Source organism: Pseudoliparis swirei, chromosome 11, assembly GCF_029220125.1.
Source record: "Pseudoliparis swirei isolate HS2019 ecotype Mariana Trench chromosome 11, NWPU_hadal_v1, whole genome shotgun sequence".
Classification (NCBI taxonomy): Eukaryota; Metazoa; Chordata; class Actinopteri; order Perciformes; family Liparidae; genus Pseudoliparis; species Pseudoliparis swirei.
This window is the reverse complement of record NC_079398.1, coordinates 18,671,571-18,693,676: the sequence shown is the minus strand read 5'-3', so window position 1 is coordinate 18,693,676 and position 22,106 is coordinate 18,671,571. Positions and strand designations below refer to the sequence as shown.

The 22,106-nt window shown below is 41.3% G+C and overlaps 2 protein-coding genes across 5 annotated transcripts in view; one reads left to right on the top strand and one right to left on the bottom strand.

The window, feature by feature from the left end:
- The first annotated feature begins 155 nt into the window (after positions 1-155).
- tmem62 (transmembrane protein 62) lies at positions 156-17,941 on the top strand. The gene is made up of 13 exons (XM_056425804.1): positions 156-1,565; positions 1,952-2,063; positions 2,207-2,344; positions 2,721-2,766; positions 3,259-3,400; positions 4,140-4,264; positions 4,981-5,103; positions 5,536-5,691; positions 8,755-8,914; positions 9,772-9,970; positions 10,515-10,610; positions 12,178-12,296; positions 12,970-17,941. The coding sequence occupies exons 1-13, from the start codon at positions 1,365-1,367 to the stop codon at positions 13,291-13,293; spliced, it is 1,941 nt and encodes a 646-aa protein (XP_056281779.1). The 5' UTR covers positions 156-1,364; the 3' UTR covers positions 13,294-17,941.
- A 43-nt stretch (positions 17,942-17,984) lies between these two features.
- Positions 17,985-22,106, bottom strand: part of ptgr2 (prostaglandin reductase 2) — a 6,707-nt gene continuing 2,585 nt past the window's right edge. Inside the window, exons 1-8 of one of the 4 annotated variants that reach the window (XM_056425808.1) lie at positions 21,964-22,049; positions 20,894-21,012; positions 20,542-20,733; positions 20,216-20,386; positions 19,708-19,917; positions 18,625-18,834; positions 18,490-18,529; positions 17,985-18,385 (exon numbers count right to left, since the gene is read on the bottom strand). In XM_056425808.1, the coding sequence (XP_056281783.1) occupies positions 18,321-18,385; positions 18,490-18,529; positions 18,625-18,834; positions 19,708-19,917; positions 20,216-20,386; positions 20,542-20,733; positions 20,894-21,012; positions 21,964-22,000 (1,044 nt within the window). In that variant the 5' untranslated portion in view covers positions 22,001-22,049 and the 3' untranslated portion in view covers positions 17,985-18,320. Of the gene's footprint in view, positions 18,386-18,489; positions 18,530-18,624; positions 18,835-19,707; positions 19,918-20,215; positions 20,387-20,541; positions 20,734-20,893; positions 21,013-21,139; positions 21,786-21,963; positions 22,050-22,106 lie in introns of those variants that run through there. The other 3 variants (XM_056425807.1, XM_056425809.1, XM_056425810.1) reach the window with 3 other exon arrangements.

The window sequence follows — 22,106 nt, the reverse complement described above, 5'->3', positions numbered from 1 at the left end:
TGCGCACACAATCACAGATCGGTTGTTGTTGGGGGTTTTCCACAGATAGTCGAATATTATAGTAAATAGGCAAAGCTGAATGTTACCGAAATGCCATTTGAAGGGTTTTAATGGTTATATTTTTTGTTTAGAAAATTATACATTGTTATTCGGCCAGAGAAAAATATGACACTTTTCACAAAGACCACTAGGAGGCGCCATTAAGTTAAATATGGCGTATGTAACGTTAACTGATGGCGTAGTCTTCACAGGGATTACAAAAACACACACAAAACAATAAGCCACTTTACAGTGTGTTCATTTTCTATCCATCAGTCGATTTAGAAGTTGTTTTAAATGTTGAGATATAGATATGTTTATGTATGTGTACACTTCACAAAAGTGATATTGTGTGTATAGTAAGATAACAAATTTGATTGCAATTTTAATGAATGCATTTTAATAAATATACATATAATACTTATTAAATATATTTATTCTCATAAAAATAAAATAAAAATACCATAAAAACCAACCACTCCACCAGGTTGTGGCCGTGTCGTCATTCTCGAAACTCCTCGCGATGACAGCTGCCTTGCCTTCGTTTTTTAGTGCCCGGATAACCCTGTCAGAGTGAGCGCTCTTCCATTACACACACGCTCTTTTTCCTGTCAGAATGAGAGCTCTCCCGCAAAACACACACATACACACACACACACGCACACACACACACCCACACACGTTTTTTCCTGTCAGATTGAGACCCAGCCTGACGCACACACACGCTCTTGTTTCCTGTCAGAGTGAGACACACGCTCTCCTTTTTCCTGTCAGAGTGAGACCTCTTCCACCACGCTAACACTCTATTTTTCCTGTCAGAGTCCACCACACACACTGTCTTTTCTCATGTCAGAGTGAGACCTCCTACACGACACACATACTCTCTTTTTCCTGTCAGTGTCCCCCACACACGCTCTCTTTTTTCCTGTCAGAGTAAGACCTCACACGCTACACACACGCTCTTTCTCTCTCCGGGTGACGTTCCACAATCCAACCCGGTCAGTGTGCCGCGTCGGTAGCTGGTAGCTTAGCTCGCTGCTGGCTAACCTGCCGAGCTCCATTCCTCCGCCTCCAGAACAGCAGCTGAGTGAACCCCCCCTTCTCCCTCCCACCCGCCCCGCGCGCCTCAATGCATCTCCCGCGGCCGCGATGGCAGCAACAGAAACGGTCTGAGACGGTTTCACAACATCTGTAGTTAATGTCCGTGTGATTTGGTGCCCGTGGTTGGTTGATTCCACCGGTTACTAGCTAGCCGGTTGTTGTTCTGCCGCGCGGGACAGACGGCGGCAGCTAGCCTGCTGTCTCGTCGCTCCACGGCGGGGAGGATGCTGAAGCTGTTCGGGGCGCTGGTTCTCTTCGGACTGGCCGTGGCGTGCATCACCTCCTGGGTGCTGGACAGCTATGACACGGCGTGGCACCCGAAGCGGAGCGTCCGGCACCCGACTGTTGGCGACGGAGACGAATCCAGAGGGAAGTCTCCTCCATTCCCCGGCGGCGAGTTGGACAATATATTCTGGTTTATACAGGTGGGCTAGATTTTTATTTCTGGTGGTGATAATGATTGCTGTCAGTATTGTATTTTTTTTTGGGTAGTCTTACATTTTACTTAAATCTAGGATTACCTACCTTTTTATCTTCTGGTTCTGCAAAGCCAGCGGTGGTAATTCACCGTCCGAACTCTCTGTGAATGATTGACAGAAAGGGGTCAGTGACCACAGAAGTGTGTCATTGTCAGATAAAAAAACCAAAAACAAAAGGTGGTTCAGCAACAGACTGTGTACCATTCTCTTTTACAACACTTAATTACTAATGCATTTTTAAAAAAAAGGCTAAATAAAAGCCATATTTAAGACCATTTAAACATAATTATTTATTTATTTATCCCCAATTCTGTTTATTTGTCTCCTTCAAGGTCTCTGACATTCACATTAGCCGCTTTCACGACCCGAGACGCATTCCAGATTTTGAAAAGTTCTGCACCGACACAATCGAAGTGATCAAGCCAGATCTAGTGCTCGCAACAGGTACGGTACACCTGCCCCCTCCCCACACCAAGCCCCCCCATCTTTAACCAAAGTCACTTGGAGAGTCCTGTAATGAGGCTATGGGTGTGTGTGTGTGTGGCCACGTTCTTTTTTTCTCAGTTGAATCTTTTCCCACTCCACAGGGGATCTGACGGATGCCAAAACCGAGAGTAAGGTGGGTTCCCTCCAGCACGAGGTGGAGTGGCAGGCCTACCACAACATCCTGAAGAGGTCGCGCGTGATGGAGCGCACCAGGTGGATAGACATCCGCGGAAACCATGGTGATTAACCGCAGCACTTTGTTATTGTAAATGGCCTCTCGGATAGAAATGTCCCGGAGAACAATTAAGATTCTTCTGGAGAATCCATTAACTGTGGCGCTCGCCCCCCCCCCCCCCCCCCTTCCTCTGTTATTGGATTGCGAGCTCTTCGATTAGATCCGATGTGAAAGGAGATATCTATCAGGGGCGGAAGAGAGATAATTATTGGGTCTTGAGTTGTTTTTTGTTTGTGGTTTTTATCGTAAACAACAGATGTTGATATGCCTTCCTGTCACGTGAGGACATCTGATTCCTTGAATACAAGTTTATCGTTCCACTGGGAATTTCTTGATGAGACATTCAGTACCCTTTTTTTTTCTTCTTCTTCTTCTGACAGATGCCTTCAATATTATGTCTCTGGACAGCATCAACAACTACTACCGGTCAGTATGAGTTGGTCCACAGTGCAGCACACGTCCGGTTCACATAGTCACAGTTCATCTACTCCTGCGTGTCTTCCGAGATCGCCGAGCGTGAAGTCTGAATCGCTGCACGTCGCGACTTCAATGCGTGTGAAACATGAGTCGTCGCACAACTATTTATTGACAATAATCCGAGCCATCTGAGCTCTCCGAGGACTGAAATAGAAGCAGAATCAGCACCAACAAGAGGCTGACAAGCTTTTCTCCTCGACACATCTTGTGTTTTATTTATGTGGCTTTGCTGCTTCCGCTAATGCCGATTGATCTTTTGCCTCCTTAATTCTCTTAATGTTGTTATCGTCCTCGGCCAGACAAAATCTGCCTCCTACGCAAAAGATTTATTTATTTGCATGGGAGTATCTGGGGGGGATCTGTTGAGAGCTGCTGGCTTCATCCCAGAAAGTTTTATCTTTTTCCTCATATTGCATTTTTTTTTTTTCCAATTTTCTCCAGGAAATATTCGGCCAATCAGAAAGTCGGCTCCTTCCACTACGTTCACCAAACGCCATTTGGCAACTACTCCTTTGTGTGTGCGGATGCCACTCTGACTCCAGGACCCAAGAGGCCGTACAACTTCTTTGGTATTCTCAACCAGGTACAACTGTTGTGACGCAACATAAACATCCACTGGATTATTTAGTATCCTCATACTTTAAGTATTAAGTACATAAAGTTTAGAACTACGTGCTACCAGTCCCAGCGGTGGAGACATTGGTACTGTCTATTTATAAAGCATTCGTCTTTCTATGTATTTTACTTGTGGTTTTGTGTGTATTTTATTCTATTTTAATGTGTACTATCTGGACCTCTCAAATAATTTGATATATTGATTTAAATGATAAACTGCTTTAAATGTGTCTTCAAAGGATACATTAAAGCACATTAAAGTCCTGGAATTTTTTCATAGTTATTTCCAGGGCTGGAAAAGTCCTGGAAAAAAAAGAAAATTCCAAAAGTTTTGGAAAGTTGTTATATTCGTATTTTTATTAAAGTTTAATTTAAAAGAATATAAATGTATATAAATATTTATTCTTTTAATCAAAAATGAAATCACAAAAGTTTTGGAAAAGTCCTGGAAATTTGTTATATTCATATCTGCATTTCTGCAGTTTGATTGAAAGAATAAACATTTATATACATATTTATTCTTTTAATCAAACTATTGTCTCATTCATTTGTAATGTAAGGGTTAAAATCATGTATACACTGACATTTTTGCAAAATGTTTGGTCATGGAAATTTGGTTTAAAGTCCTGGAAATCCACTGGTCACCATGTGTATGAATATGATTGTAGTGGATCAGGCCCTCACCATATAATGTGTGTTTTTTACAGACTCAAATGGACTTGCTGGACACGTTCAGAGTCGAGAGTCTGAAGAGCAACCAGTCGATCTGGTTTGGCCACTACACCACCTCCACCGTTGTCTCCCCGTCTCCGGGAGTTCGGAACGTGATGAGGTAAGAAAACTACTGCTTCCTGTTTTTTGAGAGAGGGTGTGTGGAGAGAGCCAACGGGCTTCTCCCTCTTTACATATGGACAGCCACATGTTATAGCGCACAATCTTTGGAACGAGGAAGCCAAAGGTTGGAAGTGTTTGACTCGGAAACACACGAGGGCAAAGGGCAAACATGTTGCCCCTGATGTCACGAGGAGAGGGTGCAAAAAATGCCCCCATATTTTCCTCTAATAATCCTGTTTTTGTTCTTTGTTGTGTGTGTCCTATCTGTATTGCCTGTACTAGGTAGGTGCACACACACCAAAATCTATAAATATTTTGAATTATAAAAAAACTAATTAATAAGTTATAATTGTTAAACAAATAAAAATAGATAACCACAAAGAAATAATAATAAAATGTTTCTCTGATTTATGTTTTTTGGAAAAGAAAATCTAACAAAACACTTTGAATCTGTAGACTACTGCCTAATAGTCTTATGATTGGAATAAAAGGCAATTTTTACCCCTACTGACTGAAATCCAGGGGCATTTCAAAAGAAATTGAGGTTTGACTGGCAGGTGGTTTTTAATTTTCATCATGTTCAATGTCACATTTTAAGATGTCTTTTTATTTTGCATTCTCAGGAACACTTAGTATTTTTAGAGCATTTTTTGGGGGGATATGATGGCGGTGTTCCCACAGTCCTCTGACATGTGCCCCCCTCCTTGTGTTTAGATCTGCAGTTGCGTACCTGTGTGGCCACCTGCACACGCTCGGCGGCCTGATGCCCGTCCTCCACAGCCGACACCCTCAAGGCACCCTGGAGCTGGAGCTGGGCGACTGGATGGACAACCGCAGGTAAGGAAAAAACACACGCACACACACACACACACACACACACACACACACACACACACACACACACACACACACATCTTCACATCACAAATATTTTCTAATATGATAGACTTATAATTGTATACAACTTATTATACCGTTATTTATTTGTTTAGTCTTTTATCCAAATCCAGATGACTCATTCATTGTATCAGTAGGAAATATAAAAGAAATATAAAAATAAAATATAAAAGAAATATAATATATAAAATATAAATAATGAATTATAAAATATAAAAATTAAATATAAAAGAAATAGAAATATAAAAATTTAGTACTAACGATTAGGAACTAATGAAAAAAAATCTGTATTGTTCATTAAAAAAGGTATTCAATTGCACTTTATGTGGTATTAAAAAGGCCTTTGAAACCCCGTGTCACGTCTGTCTCCAGGTACAGGATTCTGGCCTTGGACCACGACCTGCTGAGCTTCGCTGACCTGAAGTTCGAGCAGTGGCCCGCGGTGCTCATCACCAACCCCAAGGACGCTCAGTACCTGCATCCCGGGCTGGAGCCGCTGGGTCGCATCCGGAGATCCACATACATCAGGTGTGTGTTCAGTGTGTGTGTCCACTGTTTGTTGAACCACAAACGTCTCCACTGCACAATGCACATGATACACAACACATTATTTTACAGCGTGCAATGTTTATTATTACATCACTGTTGAATAAAGCGCAGTTACTTTGGCCTCGGACAGGGGTGTCAAACTCAAATACGCAGTGGGCCAGCTGGGTGAAGGTCCAGTGTGGGTTCAACGTTTATTGAAAACGTATTGAAAGAACCTTAGTGCACATATTGAACCTGGAACTAACAAGGCCTATAGAGTATTTCCTATAAAACAACATTAATTGAAAAAATATATATATATACAAAAATAAAAAATAATACATAAATAAATAAATATAATTCAATTCAATTCAGTTTATTTGTATAGCCCAATTTCACAAATTACAAATTTGTCTCGGAGTGCTTTACAATCTGTACACATAGACATCCCTGCCCCAAAACCTCACATCGGACCAGGAAAAACTCCCAAATAACCCTTCAGGGGGAAAAAAAGGGAAGAAACCTGGAGGAGAGCAACAGAGGAGGATCCCTCTCCTAGGATGGACAGATGCAATAGATGTAATGTGTACAGAAGGACAGATTTAGAGTTAAAATACATTCAATGAATATGACAGAGTGTATGAATAGTTCATAGTAGGCATATTCCACGATGGAGACCTCCACGATCCATCAGGCAGATGGCGGTGGGGAGGAGGAGGGCGGAGTCTCAACAGGACAGTGGCGTAGTCATGAGCAGGAATTCCACGACCCAGACGATCCATCAGGCAGATGGGATCTATGCCGTCTCATAGGGTCCGATGACCCCATGAGACGTAAAGTCAAAAGGACTTCGGGAGAAAGCAGAGTTAGTAACGTGTGATTGAGAGATGAAAATTCATCCTTAAGGAGAGAAAAAGAGGAGATAGGTACTCAGTGCATCCTAAAACGTCCCCGGCAGCTATAAGCCTATAGCAGCATATCAAGGGGCTGGACCAGGGCAAACCTGATTCAGCCCTAACTATAAGCTCTGTCAAAGAGGAAGGTCTTAAGTCTACTCTTAAACGAGGTGACTGTGTCTGCCTCCCGGACTGAAATTGGAAGCTGGTTCCATAAAAGAGGAGCTTGATAACTAAAGGCTCTGGCTCCCATTCTACTTTTAAGACTCTAGGAACTACAAGTAGTCCGCATTTAGTGAGCGTAGCTCTCTAGTGGGGCAATATGGTACGACAAGCTCCTTAAGATATGATGGAGCATCACCAATCAAGGCTTTGTAGGTTAAGAGAAGAATTTTAAAAGTGATTCTTGATTTTACTGGGAGCCAGTGCAGAGCAGCTAGTGCAGGAGTGATGTGATCTCTTTTCTTAGTTTTAGTGAGAACACGAGCTGCAGCATTCTGGATCAACTGGAGGGACCTAAGAGATTTATTAGAGCAGCCTGCTAATAAGGAGTTGCAGTAATCCAGTCTCAAGTAACGAACGCGTGAACCAATTTTTCTGCATCTTTTGAGACAAGATGTGCCTGTATTTTGAAATATTACGTAGATGAAAGAATGCAGTCCTTGAGATTTGCTTTACGTGGGAGTTAAAGGACAAGTCCCGATCAAAGATAACGCCAAGATTCTTTACAGTGGTGTTGGATGCCAGGGCAATGCCGTCTACAGAATCCACATCACCAGATAATTGATCTCTGAGGTGCTCAGGGCCGATTAAAATTACTTCGGTTTTGTCTGAGTTTAACATCAAGAAGTTGCAGGTCATCCATGTTTTTATGTCTTTAAGACATGCTTGAATTTTACAGAGTTGGTTGCTCTCCTCTGGTTTTATCGATAAATATAGTTGAGTGTCATCTGCATAACAATGAAAGTTTATGGAGTGTTTCCTGATAATATTGCCCAAAGGAAGCATGTATAAGGTAAATAAAATTGGTCCAAGCACAGAACCTTGTGGAACTCCGTGATTAACGTTGGTGGTTATCGAGGCGTCATCGTTTACAAATACAAACTGAGATCGATCTGATAAATAGGATTTAAACCAAATTAGTGCCGTGCCTGAAATGCCAATCGACTGAATAACAGTAATAAAATCTGTTTCATTAATGGTTATGGTTCTATCTGCAGTTTCTCCAGAGTAATTGCAAGTGAAAACATTTTCTACAAGCAAACAACAGCCAAAAATAATTTACTTCAAAGAAAAATCAAATGTCTTGTAGTTGCCAGAGAAAAAAAAAATGCAAAAATGAAACTACATTAAAAACTGAAAATGCGTCAAAGCATCGTTTGCTGCTCTGTGATGCTCACTGGTCTGAGCCAGACATTTGGTGTGTCTCATCTTGGATACAAGTTCATCAATGTCTGGCGTCAGGCTCTGAGCTGAGGACATCCTCAGGATGGAGTGACGGTGCTCATCAGTCTGTCTCTGCACAGAAGACACACAGCTTTGACATTTACATCCGCAAACATACGCTGTGCCTCCCACCTGTCTAGAAAACTCCCGTTTTCAAATTCCACCTTTTGTTTAGCCTTTTTTTGGGGAGAGGGATAATTGAAAAAGTGGTATGTAATAGAGACTGTGAGGCGCGCATTCGCGAGCCCGCGATTGATGCGCCAACAAACGGACAGTGCATTGTGGGATTTGTAATATTATGGTGGTGTGTGCGATATACCGGCGGGCCAGCTCAAATAGTAAATAGATTTTATGTGGCCCGCGAGTTTGACACATGTGGCCAAGGAGGTTATGTTTATAGGTTTATTTGTGTGTTTGATTGCTACTAGCAGTATTATATTTGTACAAATCTTGCGATTCAATTTGGTAAAAAGTTAGTAACAAGTAAGAAACAATTGAGTACATTTCTTGGCTATTTATCACAAACTAGTGCAATTATTCAAATGCAAATAACATGTCTTCATGTGTTCCTGATGCACATCTGGATGCAGATTTTAAATGTTTACCTACTTGGCAGAAGTTCATCCGAAAGTGTTGTTTTTGTTTACAAGTTAGCACAATAAACTGCCCTTTTAATCTAATTTTCACTATAAAAACAATCATTTCCGTGGCGTCTCGACAGGATCTTGGCGTTCTCCGAGGCCCCGATCACAGCGGTGCACGTGAGCGTGGACGGGGAACCTCTGGGCAGCGGCCACTCGGCTGGGGGCCCCCTCTACGTGCTGCTGTGGGATCCGTCGCTCTACCTCAGGGGGCTGCACACCGTCAGGGTTCAAGTGGAGGTCAGTGCAGCATTCATTTAGGGGACATACCCATTATATCATTCTTCATTCATGATTGACATTTTCCATCCCCTTGGTAGCCATCTGATATTTCTTTGTGTACATTACTGATGTACTGCACAATGTGACATCCTGGTCCTCGACTGCACTTTATTGTTTTTTTATTATTCTGTTTGTGCTATTTTTTAACTGTTTGCTTCACGTCATGTTTTGCATGTTCTTACACTACCGTTCAAAATGTTGGGGTCACCCAGATAATTTGGTGTTTCCCATGAAAACTCACACTTTTATTTATCAAATGAATTGCAAAATTATTATAAAATATAGTCAAGACATTCACAAGGTTAGACATAATGATTTTTTTATTTTAAATATATTTTATTCTTCAAACTTGTTGGCCAGTTTGATAGCTTCTCTCACCAGTGTAACTGTTTTCAGCTGCGCTCACATAAAAAGGGTTTTCAAGGGTTTTCTATCCCTCCGTTAGTTTTCTAAGGCGATAACACAATGTACCATTAGAACACTGGAGATGGGCCTCTATACACCTATGTAGAGATCTCATTAACAACCAGAGAATGGTCATTTGCCACATTAATAATGTATAGAGTGTATTTATGATTAATTTAATGTTATCTTCATTGAAGAAAACAGTGCTTTACTTTGAGAAATAAGGACATTTCTAAGTGACCCCAAACTTTTGAAGGGTAACGTATGTATTACATGTTTTCCTTTGTGTGGACCTGAAGGAAGATTAGCGGTCGCGACTCAGTTGACAGATCACTCTCTCACACTTTAAATGTGCTCTTTTTTTTTACACTTGCGGTATTAAAAATTCTTCTCTCTTTCATGTGAGTCAGGACTCGGCGGGCCGGTCGTCGGTGCGAGAGCAGCACTTCACTCTGGAGGAGGACCTGACTCCGAGCTTTGGCTTCGGGCCGTCCTTCATCCTCCTCACGGACCACTACGTTCTGGCCCGGGCGGCCTTCGTCGTCACGGTGCTGCTGAACGTCGGCGTGCTGCTGGCCTTCAGGTTCCTGCGTGTTCCTTCCGGGAGAGGTGAGCGGCGTCACCGAGAGTGCAACTATCTTATTTTCAGTGTAAGAGCCATTTAGTTTGTTTTTGTTTTGCTTAACTTCCCGCCACTAGGGGGCGTAGGCCACTGTCAATTACGACAGAGGCCAATGTATTCGGAAGGTTTTTAATTTAAGAGCAAAGAATTCTTTGATTTACAGAAACAAATTCTAGTTTCATGAGCAAAACTAACAATTAATTAACTTACAAATGAGAATTTGCTCTCAAAACCTTTTTTTCAGGTGTTTTTGATTTCTTTCATTTTTAGGGAACAGACAAATGGATTCAGACAATATATGTATTTTGGTAAATGTTTGAATCCATAGAACTTTATAAATAAATAAACTTTCACATTACAAACTGGACATTACATCTGTTTATTGCACGCGTCAAAACTAAACCTCCAAGCAACCACAGTGACCTTTTTTAATAAGCAACGGGGTCACTACAATAGGCGTACATAGTTGTATAAATGATGACAAGTGTTCTTCATGTAGTCATTTATTGTTGTTTTGTGTATGGTCTCCAGGCTTGACTTCTCAAGCGTGCATGTCGCTCCAGCTGGTCAGCACGACGGACTCCTTCTTCTACTCTCTGCTGCTGTTTAACCTGTGCACAGCCTTCGGTGGGTCAAAGGTTAATTTCCCCCTTCTCATTGTCTTCGGGCAGAACATGCCTCCTATGTTTAGAATTATGTTGTTTTAGCTAATCTCTGAATGTATAGACTCAAATCTACTGTGTGACATAGTTACAGGGTTCATACAGTCATGGAAAACCTTTAAAAATCATGTAATTTTAAAATGGTTATTTCCAGGCATGGAAAAGTCCGTGAAAAAAAATTTTAAACTCAAAAGTTCAGGGGGAAAAAAATGAAAATGTATTCTTTGTATGTTCATTAATTCAATTCAGTTTATTTGTATAGCCCAATTTCACAAATTACAAATTTGTCTCGGAGTGCTTTACAATCTGTACATATAGACATCCCTGCCCCAGAACCTCACATCGGATCAGGAAAAACTCCCAAATAACCCTTCAGGGGGAAGAAACCTTCAGGAGAGCAACAGAGGAGGATCCCTCTCCAGGATGGACAGAACAATAGATGTCATGTGTACAGAAGGACAGATTTAGAGTTAAAATACATTCAATGAATATGACAGAGTGTATGAATAGTTCATAGTAGGCATATTCCACGATGGAGACCTCCACGATCCATCAGGCAGATGGCGGTGGGGAGGAGGAGTGGGCGGAGTCTCAACAGGACAGTGGCGTAGTCAGGAGCAGGAATTCCACGACCCAGACCTCGATGATCCATCAGGCAGATAGGATCTATGCCGTCTCATAGGGTCCGATGACCCCATGAGACGTGAAGTCAAAAGGACTCCGGGGAGAAAGCAGAGTTAGTAACGTGTGATTGAGAGATGAAAATTCATCCCTAAGGAGAGAAAAAAGAGGAGATGGGTGCTCAGTGCATCCTAAAACATCCCCCATTAAAGTTTGGTTTAACCCTTGTGTTGCCTTCGGGTCATTTTGACCCGATTCAATATTTAACCCTCCTGTCGCCTTCGGGTCAATTTGACCCGATTCAATGTTTAATGTCGGTGTTCTTTCGGGAGTCAACAAACAACATAAAGTACCTCACACTTAAACTTGGAAAACAATATTAATTCTAATAATTTTCTGGAGATTTTAATAGCTGGGGTCATATTGACCTCAAGGGTAAAATATGTTAGTAAATATAAAGGTAACAGGAGGGTGAAACATTGAATCGGGTCAAATTGACCCGAAGGCAACACAAGGGTTAAAAGAATAAATATTTATATCAATATTTATTCTTTGTATGTTCATTAAAGTTTGATTTAAAAGAATAAACATTTATATCAATATTTATTCTTTGTATGTTCATTAAAGTTTGATTTAAAAGAATAAATATTTATATAAATATTTATTCTTTTAATCAAACTATTGTCTCTCATTCATTTGTGTCATTTAAGGTATAAACTCATGTACGCACCGAGATTTCACAAAGTGTTTGGTCATGGACATTCGGTTTAAGGTCATGGAAAGGTCATGGAAATCCATTGGTCAACATGTGTATGAACCCTGTAATGACGATATTGGTTTCCCTTGTAATCGTGCATCTGTTCCTGTATAGTTAACGCGCGAGCCGGTTTCCGCCTCTCTCTCCCCGACAGGTCCGTGGTTCGTAGGCGATCTGATAGACGGCCACGGCGGCGCCTGCTTCGCCTTCGGGGTGTTCGTCGACGGGCACTTCCTGGAGGGCAGCCTCACTTATGTTATTGGAGTCTTTCAAGTAAGAAAATCCACTTTTATTCAGCGCGAATTTGTTTATTCAGGCCACTGTTTTCTAACAGGGAGGCGTCCACACAACCTGCTTTTTTCTTCTTTTTTTATTCACATTTCAGCTTTTTTTCCTTGTAAAATACTGAATATTTTGATCTCTTCGACATTTAAAAATGTCCTGAAAAAAAGGGTTTGGAAAAGTTATGGAAATTAGTTATATCCACATGTTCATTTACGCTGAGTTTTAAATAATTCATCTGTTTTTAAAAGAAAGACGCTCTAAATATAAGCCGGCATTCGCTCTTTCATACTCGCACATTTTTCGCGCTGCAAGTGAACGCACCTTAACTGAAATGACATAAATGTTCATTCTTTTAATCAAAACTATTGTCTCTCATTCATTTGAGTCATTTAAGGTTATACACGGTATGCTTTGGAATTCTCTTTGTTAGTTTAAACACAACATTTCTGACCTCTTCCAAATGTTTGTTCATGGAAATTTGGTTTAAAGTCTTAAAAAAACCGTTGGAACCCTGTTTATGTTTTAATCTTAAGGGGTCACAAACCAAACGGCCTTATGCTTCCATTCATGAACACGTTTATAACTACACATTGATATCCTGTTGTTGTGATAATGGAGGTCTAATCCCACCTCTAACTGGAGTCATTTCCCCTCCTGCCAGCTCCTCTTCTTCAACATGCCCCTCACCTGTTACCTCTGCTGGAGCCTCCACCACCGTTGTCGCGGCAACACCTTCCGATCCCACTTCCTGCGGCCGGGCTGCCGCTGGTGGACCCTGGCGGTGCACCTCCTCATGCTGCTGCTGCTCACCTGGCAGGTGCACTCCTGCTACTTCCTGCTGCAGACCTACGGCCCGGTCGCCTTCTTCCTGTCTCCGGTGCGCACCTGGGCCCTGGCGCTCGGCCTGCTCTTGGTCTACCGCGCCTGGACAGGCCCCGCCCCTTCCGTTCGCGACAACAGCAGCAAGAGCGTCTCTCCCTCTTGACAGTAACTTTCGCCGTGCGCGTCACGACTCCCCTTTCGACTCGCAGATATATTAAGCCCCTCCCCCCCATCTCTTTTCTTTCTCTCCTCCAAATAGCCACTGCGCAGCACACCACTCGCCATCCTGTTTATAGATGGTATTGTTTGCTTGATATGCATGTTATTGTTAAACCATCGCACATTTCTGGCCATATTCATATTAGCGATGTGTACAGTGTAAAAAGAAATGCCGCCGTGGATACATTGGGGGTGAAATAGCCTCTTTGAGCTATGCAGTATTCCAATGCACGCCACAGCTAACGGTATATAAGCTCACTCATTTATTGAAACGTCAGCACTTTTTTGGGGGAAGTGTTGCCTTGGCCGAACGCCACGTCACCACCGCCAAAGGATGAATAAGAAAGAAATTGTTCCCTCTGAGAATCATGTTCACTCAATAGTGAAGGCGTGACGTGACACACACACATCGCGTGGATGAGAGAAACGTCATTTTGTACACTGTTAGCTTTCCCCCGATTGCTCATGGCCGGGGCAGTGACGGTAACTTTGGGGTGATGCAAACTAAGCGATTATATTTTTAGGTTTATTCTATGTGCGATTTAAGGAGAATACAAATAAATCAAATTATGTAGTCCAGGACTAAAAGTGATTTTTAAATATAAAATGAACTCCATTGCGCACAAATGCCAAATAAAACAAAATATTATATTTGCATTATTGAATTGTCGTACCAAAAACTTTTTTATGCCAGTTTTCACCAAAACAAAACGAGCTCTTCGTGCTCCTCAAAACTTAAATAATTTAAATGCATTTTAATGGCATGTAAAGCCCTCTGTGATTCAAATGTTGGTATTAAAAACTATCAAAACTACCATCAAAACCATCGTAAACGTCTACAAAGTGGCAGGTGTCCTTGAAGGTAACTAGGAGGCGAGGTTGTGAGAGAGGATTTGAAAAAAGGAGTCCAAATACTCCGCTGTAATATTAATCTGAGAGGATGGGACCTGCTCCACTTCTCTGGGTCCTTGTGGATCTCGGGGGCCACATATTAATCAGTCTGGCTCCAGGAGCCGAGCCTCCCGTCACAAACCGTTTGAAGTTGATTTAAATTTCTCCTCATATGTTTTGCAGGATTCTAGGGATGCTATTTAAATAGATCGGCTCCTCCCATTTCGAATAGTATTTATTTATCACAAATATTGGTCCCTATCCGTCATCACTCTGGTAATCACAATATGCTTATTGATTATTAATTATTTGAGGGCCCTAGTTTATTCAGATTCGATGGTATGCAGTGATTTCTTTTTTTTAAACCTTTTTTTTAATTGTCTCGAAAGATGCCCGTAACTTCCTGTGGTAATTGTACCTGTGTGTGGGGGGGGGGGGGACTCGTATAAATGGTATTGGTGGTTGGAGTATTCTCATAAAAAGCTGCTAGTTTAATTTTCCTGTGATCAAATGTGGTCTGTTCAAGGAGATCCTCGTCTGAGGCCCCTGGTACGCAGGGACAAGTGTTCACTTTTTGACGAATTAATTACAGACTTAAAATTGGATATACAGGACTGTCTCAGAAAATTAGAATATTGTGATAAAGTTCTTTATTTTCTGTAATGCAATTAAAAAAACAAAAATGTCATGCATTCTGGATTCATTACAAATCAACTGAAATATTGCAAGCCTTTTATTCTTTTAATATTGCTGATTATGGCTTACAGCTTAAGAAAACTCTAAAATCCTATCTCATAAAATTTTAATATTTCCTCAGACCAAGTAAAAAAAAGATTTATAACAGCTGAGTGTTTGTCAAGGCTCAGGAAACCCTTGCAGGTGTTTGAGTTAATTAGACAATTCAAGTGATTTGTTTAATACCCTACTAGTATACTTTTTCATGATATTCTAATATTTAGAGATAGGATATTTGAGTTTTCTTAAGCTGTAAGCCATAATCAGCAATAAATCAGAATAAAAGGCTTGCAATATTTCAGTTGATTTGTAATGAATCCAGAATGCATGACATTTTTGTTTTTTTAATTGCATTACAGAAAATAAAGAACTTCATCACAATATTCTAATTTTCTGAGACAGTCCTGTATACTCCCTGAGAGAGGCGATGTATGTGTTTTTCCTTTTCGTGGACATTGGAGAGAGAAATGATCTTGCGGAACGAAGATGTCAGATAGAGGCAGTCTAAGTCTCGCTATTCTCAGCATTCATCCGGTTGCATGAGGCCATTATGATCCTGTCGACCGGTCCTGATGCTGTCGTGTTGCTCAGGAGGAACTAAAAGTGGCCCCTGGGAAAGCATCCATGTGCAAGTCAATCTTGTTATGTGTTGACGTTGGGATCTCCCGTTATAACCCACTTCATTGTGGATGTTTAGATTCCAGTCCTTGGTCTTCCTAGAAGATGTTTTGTCTGTCCTGATCCCCCGATCCTCCTAAGGAAGAGGGGTGGGGGGGGGGATGATTTGAAGGGCATATTACTGGCTTCATCCTCAAAAAGAACATCCAGTTCCTCACGCGATGGCTCCTGTAAGGAGCTTGATCCGGATGCGCCACAACAGTTTCGTTGTGGCGGGTCGGGGAGGGGCCCCGGAGATTAGGTGACGCTACGGGTCTTGGTGTTGGTCTCTCGGCCTGTTTGTGGGGGCGTGGCGAGGGAAGTCGAGACGTCCGGTTGCGAAAGAGCAGTTTGTTTCTCAGGACTGTGAGCACTTGAAGAAGAGGCTGGTGCCAGGAGTAGTTAAAGACCGTGTTTTTGTTGTATACTCCATCGTAGAAAAATACATTTTAAACGATCCATCAAAAAAAAATCTGTTATGTGGTGAAATGAGATGAACCAGTACGATGCTGTTTTTATTTATTCTTTCTAATTGGTGGCTCCTCCCCGCCCCCCCTCCTTTAATGTTATGTTAAGGGCATCCCTTGCATTGGAAGTTAGTTTGACAGCTTTGTGTGTAAAATCAATGTTTGTCTGTATTTATTTCCCCCCCCCCCAATATCATTTTTTGTGAAGGTGTGAGGAAAGTAAACTGAATGTTGCACTTTTGATTCAATTCTTTCTAGTCGGAGGTAGCCGGTGCCCAGATTCACAAGAGCAAACTGATCTTAAAAAAGAAGGGAAAAAAAGACTATTTATTTATAATATATATATAATATATATATAATAGTGTATATAATATCTACAATATATTATATATAATAATTGCTCAGTGCCGTGATAAGACAGTTTAATATTAGAAGTGCTGCTAGACAATGAGAAATGTAATTGTGTACTTTTACTGGCAATGGTTTAATCACTTCCTCCCACTCCCTTCCTGCATAGATACGTGTTCCGTATGAGAGTCCTAACAGTATAATATAATAATTAATGGACTTCTGTTGCTGCAGGAAGATTCTTACGAGTAATCTGCAATCCGTCCACAAGGAGGCGGTATCGAGTTGCACTCCAAATCACTCATTAACAAACCATATCTGGACGAGACACTTGATGGTTTTTAAATCCTGTCATTATGTTTAACTGTGAATCTGGTTGATTGTTCACGAGAAAAACAGACATCAACCCGACTGTCTCTGAGAAGTTCTACTGTTCACTTTATTGACTTATTCTGCACACAGCCCCACCTATATGAATGAAAAGTTGATAATTGTACACCCGCCACGTGTTTTACTTGAAAATAGGGCCAACCACTTTAAAAATATATATATTTTATTAATGGTTTATAGTGCCGTGGAATATAATGTTCATTACAGTGAATCATATACTTTGCATTTTTCTTTGTTGTCAAACGACGTTACAAAAAAGGGAGTTAATAAGAATATGAAGCCCAAGACGGTGAAAATAAAAGCCGATGAATAAACAGTGAAAATAAAAGATATTCTTTATATATTTTCTCTTTGTTTGGTCTTGTTACACATTTAATGAGTTTGCTAATGCTACGTAGCTCAACTGAAACATGAAGTCGTCTTTCCTGCCAGATAAAGCTCTTCGTAAACAGTTTGTTTATCTAAAGTGAGAAATGTTAATTGTATTTAGCTAGTCGGCTCGTGCACACCGTTAGCTAGTTCAAAATATTTTATTTAGTTAAAGAAAATCACATCTCCACAATGAAAGTCCAAAGTCTTGTTTCTTCTTTGGCGGCTTTAGCTCAGTGGGGTAAGAGGGCCGTCCTGCAACCGCAGGGTTGTGGGTTCGATCCCCGCTCTCCCCATTAGTTGCAAGTCGAAGTGTCCTTGAGCAAGGCACTGAACCCCCAGTTGCTTCCTGGGCGCATCACTGCAGCCCACTGCTCCTTAATAACTAAGGATGGGTTAAATGCAGAGAACTAATTTCCCCTTGGGGATTAATAAAAGTGTATATTCTTGTTCTTAATGTGGAGATAATAGGAATGTAATGTTACTTTAGGATAACAATGACGTTATAAAAAGCGTCTTTAAAGTGTTAGAAAGCTAACTTTCATTATTAGCTTGCTAGCTAGCTGCTACGTGTTTTCAGTTAAACGCTAACTTGCCAATTTTCTTAATTGTTCCACTGATGTCTGTATATATATTTTTATTAACTGAAAAAAGCTATTTTCCTTTCACACTCCATTGTATTAACAGTATTTTGTCTTTTTGAGGCTCCATAAAATAAAACATCTGCTGATGTCTTATTGTTTTCTTCACTGAAAGATTTACAAACTGACCATACTGCTGCAATTTAGAAAAGCGTTTAATATCACGAGGTAGCATTACAACATTGGGCTCTACATTATTAAACTGCAGCACCAATATTATACAAACGTCTACATCAATAAGTATTACTCTGAGTTATAACCTCCCAACGCTCTTCACATTATTCACAAGGACACAATTTCAAAGAAGATTGTGAGACTTTCTCTCATTCACGGTTCATAATTGCGATCGACTGGTCTCGGCTAATTAATGCGATTTCTCATTTGAGTTTATTCAGTTAGTGCTGAAGGTGAGAGATAGAAACTGGAGGTTAATTTCCCAAGGCGCCTGCCAGGTGAGAGCGGAGGGTTTTCTTTTACTCCGATATCTTTATAATTTGCTTGCCAATGTTCCCCCCCGTCATCATGGAGCAAAATGCCTCTAAGAAAATGACAACAAAAAAATTTATTCAACTCCTGCCCGGTTAAGAAAAAAAAGAAAAAATCATACATTAAAGAAACATGTAATGATTAAAGCGTACATACCTCCCATATTTTCAATGCCATTAACGACAGTTTCCAGCACCTGCAGAGTTAAAGCACAATTACAACTAAATGATGCGAGGAGACGGAGAGCGCACATACTCACATCATCATCATCATCATCCATTTCCTCCTTACATTGATTTGGCCTGATTGAACCAGCTGGCCGAGCTCACTGAGGGCGGCCTCGGCTTTGTTCATGTAGTTGAGCACCGTGAAGCGCTCCCGCGTGATGTTGTTCCGTCGCAGCGTTTCCTTTACGCCGTCGCTCAGCGGTGGAGGATACGGCACATCCTTGTTGTACTGCGAGATCTGCCCACACAGGACCACATGGCTGTCGACGTTCATCTGGAGGTGAGAAGAGGGGTCGGAGGTCAACGTGTGTGACGATCGGCGTCGGAAATACAAGATGGCAAAGGGCAAAAACTGCCCCAAAGAAATGTAATGTTGCCCCCTGATGTCACGAGGAGAGGGGCAACAAATGCCCCAGAATTATGATAATTTAAAAGTGTTTTGTTTTTGTTCTTTGTTGTGTGTGTCCTATCTGTATTGCCTGTACTAGGTAGGTACACACAAAAAATCTAATATAATTTAGAATTATAAAAAATAAAATTATAATTGTTTGTTGTTTAAAAGAAATTTTATAAAAAACCACAAAGAAATTATAATAAAATTGAATATGATTGACTTATTAAATATTTTTTTGTTAAAGAAATATAATTTTGGATTACAAAAAATACAAAGAAATAATTAATAATTGTTTATAGTCGTTTACATTTTTTTAAAATATAAAATAACCCCAAATAAATAAGAATACAATTCAATATGATTGTCCGATTTTTGTTTGTTTTATGTTAAAAAGAAAGCTAAGAAAACACTTTGAATCTCTAGACTACTACCTAATAGTCTTATTATTGCCATTTTTATGAAAATTGCTCATATACTGTAAGCCTAAATAAGTATATTTATTATTTTTGAACACAGGTTAAATGTTATTTCAAAAAGTGCCCCCCGATTTATTTTTAAATGCCCCTCGATTTCAGTCAGTGGGGGCAAAAATTGCCCCTTAAAAAATATGTAAACTTCCTACCCTGGTGACGGTCGAGTTCTCGGGGACACAAAAAAACTTGCTCGTTGGAGATCAGGGCCACAAACCCACGGCCAGAACTTCTGATTCGGCAAGGACAACGTCCCCTAGATCATGTTCAACTCAAGCAGCACCTGTGTGATCACGGCATCGCTGATGGCCCCTCCCACGTTGTCAAAGTAGACATCTATCCCATCGGGGCAGCACTCCTCGAGCCTCGTGGGGACGTCCTCCCCTCGGTAGTTGATGGCTGCTGTAAAGCCCAGGTCGTCCACCAGAGCTTTGCACTTCTCGTCCGAACCGCAGATCCCGACGACCCTGACACAGCCGTCCAGCCTGCCGATCTGGGGAAAAAGGAATGAAAGCGGGGTGAAGCGATACGATCTGGAGTCACATCCTCTCTTCTTTGTGATCTAATCTCAGTTTACGGTGAGCCAGATTAGATCTGCCACCCTGAGTGTGGTTTTCGGAAGAAGAAAAGCGGTTATCGTTATCACCAACCACCTTGCCTTTATTTTTCTTTCAAACAAAACAAATATAAAAAAATAATATATATATATATATATATGTTTGTGCATTTTGCCAGTATTGCATATATATATATATATATACTACATTAAAGGCTGATTTATGCTGTAGTACCTGTCCGGCTACTGAGCCACAGGCCCCAGCGGCACCGCTCAATACCATGGTCTGATTGGCCCCTTTGGTCACATGACCCTTCTCCCTTACGCCCAGCAGAGCAGTGAGGCCTGTGATGCCAACTGCACCCAAAAAGTAAGACAAGCGCCCGTCAACAATCTTTGGATCAACCTGCAACAAAACAGAAGGAATCGTCACATTTTGTATTTTTCTCGTTTGCTCGTCACACGCAGGTCACTTTTAGCACACGCATGCATTTCAAAAAGCAATTTTCCAAATTCGGCAAGAGGACATATGTGCATCCCAATGTTGTAGATATGCCACACCTTCTGTAAGGCACTTCCTTTCATGACAGCCTTGGTCTGCCAAGGCCAGTTGAAGGAAGTGACCACGTCTCCCTCGCTGCAGGCGCTGCAGAGGCTGGACTCCACCACGCCGACGCCTCCGCCGTCCACACACTCGGACAGTTGCCATGGAGTCACGTAATCAACACCGGTGTCTTCGTTCATTCTGCATCGCTGAGGCAGGGAGACAAGTGAGAGCGATGGACATGGTTGTTAGGTGGACTAGTTAACCGTAGTTGATCTAACTTTGACTACTTATGTATGAGCAGATGAAACAACTACAAATGGAAGTCCATTCTCAATGTACCTATACCACAAACCGGAGGATTCATACCATGTAAGGGTCAACTGATAAGCAAAGCGTCCGAAGAAGGACCTCCCCATCTTTCAGGTCAGGTGCCAAAGTCGTCACCTCGAGCCGGAAGTTGTCAGGAACTGGCGCCCCGTCATTACCTTAAGGCATAAATAAGTAGTTTGATTAAACGGTAGCAACACGTGTGCAGTAATGTTGCAGCGCGAGACACGAGAACAATTACACCTTCTGTTATTACGTTTGTAATAATAATAGTACGTCTCCTACCCGGTCGTGAGTTGAGGACGACCTTCTGTACCTGCATCCTTGGAAAGTTACGTTAGCCTTGAAATCTAACTCGTATAACCGGACCTGGCAACACACTTCAGGCTTTAAGTGCGTGTTACGTCTCAGTATTAAAATGTGTTAAAAGGTGTGTTCACTTCATGAAAATAGCCAACTAATTAAAAAACACAGTTTGTACTTCACAGGACTTCATTCGTTCCGAGCTAGCAGAAAGTCAACAGAGCGGTGTGATGGTCCCACTCGGCGCACAGCAAGACAATTCCCCGTTATCAACTTCCGGTTACGTTAAAATTCCGTAAGGCAGTTCGACCAATCTTCTTTAGCTAAAGTCAGTTAGCATGTCATATTTGATTCGGTGTCTATTTTTTTAAACGAATTTAATTAGGATGGAGACGGCCTCGTCTGACATCTACCACAGATATGTTGAATTGAATTAAATACAAATTGTAATTAATATAGGTGCCCGTTACATTCTGTGCACGCTTAATATAATTCCCACCGACGTCATGTATTAGCTACAATTAACTCGTTTTCTGTAATGTTGTTTTATAGATCCAAAACAAATTAAAACGAGATGTATTAAACGTAGATCCGCCATTGTTCCCCCCGATGTTCCGGTGTAGCGGGGGCTCACCATCTTGCCGTTCGTCGCTCGTCTTTGCAGCGCCCCGTTAAGCCGTTACAGCAGCGACTGCAAATCAGAAACGGAACGCCGCCCTCAAGCCACCTATTTATTGTTAATCCAGCTCATCAGCACTCGAGTGCAGCTATTAAGTCTATTTGACAGTGAATATAACGACACTTACGATCGATGCTGACAATGCAAACCTGACCGTTTCTCATCCAAGATGGTCAAACGCAGGCAGGTCCCACAGATGGGTTGCAGTATCGATCGCTAGCTTAAAAAAAAGAAAGAAAAGTGGTTCAAACTGGGAAGTGACGCTTTGTG